This window comes from Chanodichthys erythropterus, chromosome 17 (assembly GCF_024489055.1).
Source record: "Chanodichthys erythropterus isolate Z2021 chromosome 17, ASM2448905v1, whole genome shotgun sequence".
Lineage (NCBI taxonomy): Eukaryota > Metazoa > Chordata > Actinopteri > Cypriniformes > Xenocyprididae > Chanodichthys > Chanodichthys erythropterus.
Genome location: NC_090237.1, coordinates 38,293,943 through 38,302,873, shown reverse-complemented (window position 1 = coordinate 38,302,873; position 8,931 = coordinate 38,293,943). Strand labels below are relative to the sequence as shown.

Genomic DNA, 8,931 nt, shown 5'->3' with positions numbered 1-8,931 from the left:
AACACGTTTCTTGAGTCTTTTTATTATCAATATTTGTTTGTGTCAAGGTTTTGTAGCATTAGATAGTTTCAATGCAAGTTAATTGAATGCATTTTATTCAAATGTAACCTGAAGAAATCCTGATGTTCCTGTTTGAACTGTATAAACATGATGTAACGTGTTTAAACACTCACATGACCAGAAACTTCAACCTCTTACAAAACTTACCAAGAAGGGACTGACTTGTTTCTCCTGCCATACTGACTCTCTTCTCTTTCAACAAAAGCATAAAAGAATCAGCAATCAATGAAGAAGGAAGAGAAACACACTCATTGAGGATTTTTGAGAAGTTTGTTTCTGAACAGGCAGCAGATCCTTGTGATTCCTACTTTTTGAAACCATCATTTAGAAAGTGAAAGTAAAGTTTAGATTGCTGGAGCTCAAACAGTGAAATGGCTTCACTAAATGTATCTGCAGACGAACTTTCTTGTGCCGTGTGCTGCGAAATCTTCAAGGCTCCTGTTGTTTTATCATGTAGTCACAGTTTCTGTAAAGAGTGTCTTCAACAGTTCTGGAGAACCAAGAAAACTCAGGAGTGTCCTGTCTGCAGTAGGAGATCCTCAAGAGATGATCCTCCATGTAATCTTGTGTTAAAAAACTTGTGTGAGTCGTTCCTGACGGAGAGAAATGAGAGGCGCTCATCAGGGTCTGAGGACGAGGTCTGCAGTTTACACAGTGAGAAACTCAAACTCTTCTGTCTGGAGGACGAACAGCCTGTGTGTTTAGTGTGCAGAGATTCGCAGAAACACATCAATCACTCATTCAGACCCATCAGTGAAGTTGTTCCTGCATATAAGGCAAGACAGATTTACAGATGAGGATAAACACTTGTTAAAGCTTATGTATTATAGATAAGATCATATTGCAGAAATGTCTGATATCTTATAGATTTTCTCTTTAAATTCCAGAAGGAGCACAATACAGCATTGAAGTCCTTACAAGAGAAACTTAAACACAAAGAAAGTATTAAAGGAAAGTTTGAGAAAACAGTTCAGCACATCAAGGTGAGGATTGATTCTTTTGACATATTTACAAGTTTGATTAGAACAGCTGAATTGATTGACATAATTACATGTTCCTTTACTGACTGACTGACTGAAACAAACACACACACACACACACACACACACACACACACCCACACACACACACACACACACAACCATTTGTATAAATTATGAAGCTTAGACTCCTCTGTCAGCACTAATGCGCCAACACTTATCCCATTGGCTAGCATTCACCTTCCACATTTCATTTTAGCTAATTAGTTTGAGACACACTACAGACACAGAACATCTACTACAGTACTAGTACTTCAAAAAGTTAAAGTTGTAGTTAACGAACCCACATTTATCCACTCACTCTTCATATTTCACTCTTCCAGAAGAAGTTGCATCTTTGAGATGATTGAAGTGAATGTGATTTGATTTCAGTCTCAAGCTGAGCACACAGAGCAGCAGATTAAACAGCAGTTTGAGAAGCTTCATCAGTTTCTCAGAGATGAAGAAGAAGCTACAATCACTGCACTGAGGGAGGAAGAGGAGCAGAAGAAGCAGATGATGAAGGAGAAGCTGGAGGAGATGAACAGACACATCTCAGCTCTTTCATACACAATCAAAGACATGGAGGAGATGATGAAAGCCAGTGACGTCTGCTTTCTGAAGGTCTGATTTCAGATCATTGATTGATAGATTGATGATTGATTGAGTTCTTGATGATAAATGGTGTGTTTGTTTTGCAGGAGTTTCCAGTCTCAGTGGAAAGGTGAGTGAACTGCTTCTGTCTCTGGTTTCTCTGGTTCTGATCCAAAGCCACTGCAGTTCTGACTCCTGAATGTTCTTCCAGAGTACAGATCTCACAGCCGGATCCACAGATGCCTTCTGGAGCTTTGATTCATGTGCCACGTTACTTGGGCAACCTGCCGTTCAGAGTCTGGAAGAAGATGCAGGACATCGTCCAAAACAGTGAGTCTGGAGAAGATCTGTGCTCACACACACACTGGAAATCGCACTTGGCTAGACAGGGTTTTCATAACATAAAAGTACTATTTTTTTTCTTACTTAGTAACTTGAGAAAAAGCTAAGAATATTTTGAATTCCAAAAGTTTCTACTTTTCTGATTTTTAAAGATTACCCTAAAGAGTAAACTTAAGAAGAATTCGATATTGTCACAGTCGCTGGTTGTAGCACAAAGGAAAGCTGGCATGATCTAGATGCAGTAGATGCTAATACTTTTAATAAACTTATTAAACAAACTCAAAACTTTACAAAACACTGGAGAATCTTGAAAAAGGAACAGAACAACCAACATATGTAATGATATAAACGTAGAACTGACAATTAACACATAGAACACAGGGCTTAAATAGACATGACAAACAAAGGGAGAACCTAACTAAACACACCTGAACAGAGCACTCTAATCAAATCAGTAACCATTGGAACAAACAGGCAGGGGACAGAAATAATTAGCAAAACAGAAAGCAAACCTAGAAACTCAGACATGAACAGAACAGAACCAAACTCCAAACATGACAAATAGAATATATATGTGACAGTACCCTCCCCTTCCCAGAAGGCACAACCTTGTGTCTAAATACATCCAAGGGGTGGGAGTGTGGGCGCTCTGGTGGCTGACAAGGGCATGGCTTAAGCCCTGGGTATACCCCGTCCACGTGCAGCCCAATTTTCAAGACCGCGTGGACTGCTCATAATGAGACCGTTATGAGCTGGAGAGGACAATGGAGAGGGCTCATGGGCTGGAGGACACTGAAGCGGACTCATGGGCTGAAGCAGGCTCTGGAGCGGTTTCATGGGCTGGAGAGAACACTGGAGCAGACTTGTGGACAGGAGAGGACACTGGAGTGGGCTCATAGGCTGGAGAGGACACTGGAGTGGGCTCATGGGCTGGAGAAGACACTGGAGTGGACTCATGGGCTGGAGAGGACACTGGAGTGGGCTCATGGGCTGGAGAAGACACTGGAGTGGGCTCATGGGTAAGCTCGGGAGGAGAGCAGGCACTGGGCTGAGCTTGGGGACATGATCAGGCATATGACTCAGGTCAGGGGCTGGAGCCAACGTGTGTGCAGCCCACATACACAAAATGGCCGTGGCCATAATGGCCAGTGCTGCATCCCCAGAAGCTGACTCGAGGGTTGGAAAGGGCTCTGAAATTTCCCTCATGGGAACAGACTGGTGAGTTTCTCTCACTGGAACAGAGTGGTGAATTTCTCTAACTTGAATGTACTGGGGAATTTCTCTCACAGGAACAGACTTACAGACATAAATTCTCTTACAGGAATAGACTCAGTAAGTTCTCTCTGACCTGAATAAGACTTTCTCAGTCAGGATCTTCATGAGGTAGTCAGTCAGGTCACAGCCAGCCAAGTCTAGATGGAAAATGGCATGAGCAGGGCGTAACCCTCATAGATGGGCACAGTTTGTGTGACACCATTACCAGCAACCATCTTTGCTGCTGCTAGATCCAATTTTTAGGTCTGTCCTTTTGTCACGGTCACGTGCTCTGTGCCCTCATCATCGCAGGTTTTATCCAGTCCTGACTCTTTTATGCCCTCATCATCATTGGTTCATTGCTCTGTACTGAAATTAAGTCATCATCGTTGGTCTTGTCCAGCATAAAGACTGTTCCATTGCCCAGGTTTGTTATTGTGTCAGCGCCGCTGGTACTGTCCAGCAAAAAGACTACTTAATTAAACTTAATATAGACATTGTGTCATCATCGCTGACCACGCCCAGCCTCCCTCTCGCACTCCACTACAAAGATCAGCCAGTCCTTCAGCCCCAACTCAGCTGGTTCACTTCAGCCCCTCATCTTCTCCCCTATCACCTTGATGTATGGATAAGTTTCGGGTCTGGCGGGTGCCAGCTTCGTCCCAGCAGGTGGATCCCCCAGCTTTGCCTCCAGCCACTGATCTTGTCACTCCACCTTGGCCCGTCGGCTCCACCTTGGCTCCTCCCTCCCTCAGCTCTACCAGAGACCCTCTGCCTTGCAGTCCCACCAGGCTCCCTCATTCTTCCGGCTCCACCTTTGTCAGTGGTCATGACTTACGAGCAATTCGCTGTGCTCTGTCTCCCCACCCCTTCGGCACCAGCGGGCTCCGCCTTCCCTCTGGGTATGTCTTGGTCCTCGGTTGCACCCACTTCGCCTCAGACCCCGAGCACTTTGTTTCCATCTCAGACGCTCAGCGCCATGGCTCCACATAGGTTTCCAATGCCAACAAATTTTTAAGTAAAACATGCTTGAGAAATTTAAGGCAATCAGTTTCCACATACTGTAAAAGTATTGCCTTGGTTTAACTCTAAAATTATTGAGGCAACTATTTGCATCAGAGTTTTGAGTATTTTGAACTTTATGATGTTTTTTAAAAAACAAAGTTCAGGGGCAGCACGTTCAGATAATTAAACTAATTAACACAAGAGGAGCACATTCAGTTAATCAACTCAATTAAAGAGATAAGACGTATACATCAGACAGTTTTCCAGCATCCCTCTACCACCCCATTTCCTCACTTCTAACTATTCCTATCCCAACCTGGGATGGGAGGAGTACTCTGGGTTCGGGCCAAATTCCGAGCTCTGATCCCTCCCCTTGGAAAGCATGCATAACCTTCACTCTATTTAATTATATGTAAGTGTGAACTTTTGTGAATTACTGATCATTAATATATGTATATATATTTACTTTCTGTAAGGAATATAAGAAAGTATTGTTATAACATGTTGTTATTTGAGAACTTATTTATAATTTTTTTAATAATCACAGGAACATTCAATATTTTCTATTCTTCAGAAGATTTTCATTAATCTTGAATCCATTTTGAAAGGGTTTCTAAAAGAAGAGCTGCTTCATATTTCTTAATTTTTCCATGTTTCAGAAACACAATGATGAGGCTCTGTTTAGCTACCTTAAAAATGATGAAACAGACAGTAACAAAGTATTTAAAACAAATATACCCACATTAAGACCCAGTGTAATGAACATGATCAGATGATGCTGAACAGAATTTGTACAGATACAGTTTTCATCTCAACAGCTCTGATTGTTTGATTGTGATTTTAACTTTTCCAAATTATCATATCTCATGATGAGACACAAATGTTTGAATAACACATTTAACGTGTGTAGCTGATGCCATTAAACACTGATAATAAAAGAGTATGTAACTAAAAACACTGACTGTGATCAGAAGAAAATGTCTGATTTGTTTGTTTGATCAATAGGACGTGTCATAATTCACAATAATCTGTGTTGGGTTCACTCTTGATTATTATATGAACATCAGAATAAAAACAGCTGTAGATTGTGTCTCATCAGGTCCTGTGATCCTGGATCCAAACACTGCAAATCCACGTCTCGTCGTGTCTGATGATCTGACCAGTGTAAGATGGAGCGAGAACAAACAGCCGCTTCCTGATAATCCCGAGAGATTTGACATCTACGAGTGTGTTCTGGGGTCAGAGGGTTTTAACTCAGGAACACACCGCTGGGATGTGGAGGTTAAAGAGAGTTCAGCCTGGAGTCTTGGAGTAACTACAGCATCAAACCACAGGAAGGGATGGGACAGGAACACTGATGTCTGGTGGGTGCAGTATGGACTGGGTGAGCGGTTTGGTTTTCCTGTTGAACAGAAGCTTGATTGTGTGAGTGTTGATCTGGACTATGACAGAGGAACAGTGTCATTCTCTGACCCTGTTACTAAAACACATCTACACACATTCACAACCACCTTCACTGACACAGTCTTTCCATTCTTTTATACTCTTTACCCTCTCAGGATGCTACCGGACACTAGTCAGTAAACGTTACACCTGTAGGTCTGGATCGATCTGCTTTTATCTTTTACAGTCATGATGTTTCCAATATTTGTATATGTAAAACTGCTCAGAAATGCTCTTAAAGGCATAGTTCACCCAAAAATGAAAATTCTTTCATCATTTACTTACCTTCATGCTGATCCAGTCCTGTATGAGTTTCTTTCGTCTGCTGAACACAAAAGAAGATATTAAAAAGAATGTGGGTAACCAAGCAGTTTCTGGTCCCAATTGACTTCCATGGTATTTTTTCTATGTTAGTCAATGGGGACCAGAAACTGTTTGGTTAACCACATTCTACGAAATGTGACGCTTTCCGCCATCCTCACTAGTTTTGACGATGATCCAGAATCCAGTAGAACTCCCTGGAGTTTTGTCCATGCTGTGTCTGAATGAAGGACAGAGATCAACATTTTCAACTTTACAAAACCCACATTAGCACTGCAGTTATTAAGGATGCCACTCCCGTTTAATTGGGGACCACTATGGGGCCGCAAGGAAATTCTAGGAGGCCCGTAAAAAATGTTTAAAGAAAAGTTTAAAAAATATTAAAATAAATAAATTAGAAATAATAAGATTAATATAAATAAATGAACAAAAATAGATTTGTTTGAATAGAGTGAATATAATTAATATAAATTAATAAAATATTTGATTTAATAGAATAATTAAACAGATTAAAATAAATAAATGAAATTATAATAAAATAAATAGAGTAGGAGGTTCTCTAAATGTTTAGAGACAAAAAGTATAAAAATGTATAAAAAAACAATATTGCATAAGATAATATAAATATAAACAAATAAAAAATTGATTGAATTGAATAAATAAATAACAGATTAAAATAAACAAATAAATACATAAAAATAAAATTTAGGGGTAAAATAGGGGTCTGTTTATTTTTCTCCATCTCTCTAAAAAATGCTGTTTTTTTTTTTGTTTTGTTTTTTACCCAAATGATGGGTTTAGGCTGTTGGGTCATTTTATTGGTGTTACACAGCAAAATCTCCAGAGTTAAATCAGCTTTGCTCAGAGTACATATGGTCCCTCTCTAAATAGTGTTAAAGTAACACTGAAGCGGAGTTAAATTTAATGAGATAATTAAGTGATTAATTTAGTGGTGAGTGAGCGTTAGTGATGAACACCTGCTGTTAACAAGCAGAATCACTGAAGAAAAGAGAAACACAAGAACTACAACTGACTTCAGCCACAGTCTTAGATGAAATCACCTGAAGATAAAAGACATTATATCTCTCAAGATCTCAGCAGAGGAGGATTATATTTTCTTCAGTGATTCTGCTTGTTAACAGCAGATGTTCATCACTAATGCTCATTCATCACTTAATTAATCGTTTAATTATCTCATTAACTTTAACTCTGCTTCAGTGTTGCTTTAACACTATTTAGAGAGGGACCATATGTACTCTGAGCAGAGTTGATTTAACTCTGGTGATTTTGCTGTGTACGTGTATTTTGGTTTCATTTTACTGTATTCTCACCTTGTTTTGCCTGCCTGTGTTCCCTAATTAGTTTCCTTGGTTGTTAATTAGTTCCATGCACCTGTTCAGTTGATTACCCTCTCTGTGTATTTAAGCTCAGTTTCCTTTGTTTTATTGTTTTTATTGTGGTTGTGTGTTAGTTTGCTCCTGTGATCTCATATGTTACCTTGTGAATTAATAAAGAAGTGTTTGTTTGGATTCTCCTGTGTTGTGTGATTACTAGAATGGCAATTGGGTTCTTTTTTAATATTTTTACCCAGGTGCTGGGTCATTTTTGCTGTCAATACAAGTGATGAACCCCTTTACATACCTACCCAGCGCTGGATCGATTTAACCCAATGTTGGGTAGTCTGTGCCAAACCAGTTAAAGCTTTGCATTTGTCAAAGACATTTTATTACAGTACGAATAGGAAAACATCTGTATTTTCACATTTTACCTTTTTTGCATACATGTACATCTAAGGAAAAGGAAGAAGGAAGGAGAACAAAATATAGCCTTCTTCCTTTACATTGAAAAACTGAATAAATAAAAAAACAAAAAAACAACTACAACTAACATGAAATTGTGTTCAACCAACAAACTCCACTGAATAAGAGAAACTTAATAATTTGTAACAAACATTACTCAAAAAAAGAATTTGCTCCAACTCCTTGAATGGTAGCACTGTCTGGAACCAATCACTGTGATCTATTTCAGTTAATATCTACAGCTATCATAGCACATGCTAAATGTAGCATATACATTTAATGAACAAGTATAATATTACTTGCAGCAGCTATTACTAGAACTAGGAAGTATGACCATATTAGCCTGGTTCTGTCAACACTGCATTGGCTTCCTGTTAAACATTGTATATATTTTAAAATCTTGCTAATTACTTACAAAGCACTAAATGGTTTAGCTCCCCAGTACCTGAGCGAGCTCTTAAAGCATTATAATCCTTCACGTCTATTGCAATTCTGTCCAGTTGATAATACCTAGAATCAACCGCAGGCAGTAGATCCTTTTCCTTTGTAGAACCTGAACCATCTTCACATCCATTAAAGGATTGTTAGGCTGCATAAATTAGGTCAGCCAGAACTGGGAACACCTCCTATAACACCAGATGTACTCGTTACATCAGAAGAAGAATGGCATCTACGCTAATATTAGTCTCTCTGTTTATCCCAAGGTTTACCGTAGTCAGCCGGATCCAGGCCGTATCCAGGTGAGATTGAGGACGGCAACATCTCTGAACTGTCAGCAGAGATTGAGTCAACTAGATCCTCAACAAACCGTCCCATACCGGCTTGATGAATCCGATCTTCAACTAGATGGATCTGGATTAAATATTTTGAATGTCCTGATCCCAATCTGATTTCTGACCTGTTACGCTGCCTGAATCAAAAATCATGCACTGTTCTCTGTTGACCAGAGGAGAACTGAGCCTGGTTTCTCCCAATGTTTTTTTTCTCTCCATTCTGTCACCTGTTGGAGTTTGGGTTCCTTGCTGCTGTCGCCTCTGTCTTGCTTAGTTGGGGACACTTGATATTCAACAATGTTTTTGATCTGTCTGCATTGA

At 39.7% G+C, this 8,931-nt stretch overlaps 1 protein-coding gene across 1 annotated transcript; it reads left to right on the top strand.

Annotated features, from left to right (window-relative positions):
• The first annotated feature begins 431 nt into the window (after positions 1-431).
• Positions 432-6,066, top strand: LOC137004853 (nuclear factor 7, ovary-like). Its single transcript, XM_067365512.1, has 6 exons — positions 432-836; positions 948-1,043; positions 1,473-1,703; positions 1,781-1,803; positions 1,885-2,003; positions 5,374-6,066. Exons 1-6 carry the CDS (start codon positions 432-434, stop codon positions 5,856-5,858), a joined length of 1,359 nt encoding a protein of 452 aa, XP_067221613.1. The 3' UTR covers positions 5,859-6,066.
• Positions 6,067-8,931: the final 2,865 nt, after the last annotated feature.

Coding starts and splice junctions, on each gene's coding strand:
- LOC137004853 (XM_067365512.1), top strand. CDS start 432: ATGGCTTCACTAAATGTATCTGCAGACGAACTTTCTTGTGCCGTGTGC. Junction 837..947: donor AAGTTGTTCCTGCATATAAG/GCAAGACAGATT, acceptor TTTAAATTCCAG/AAGGAGCACAATACAGCATT. Junction 1,704..1,780: donor GTGACGTCTGCTTTCTGAAG/GTCTGATTTCAG, acceptor TTTGTTTTGCAG/GAGTTTCCAGTCTCAGTGGA.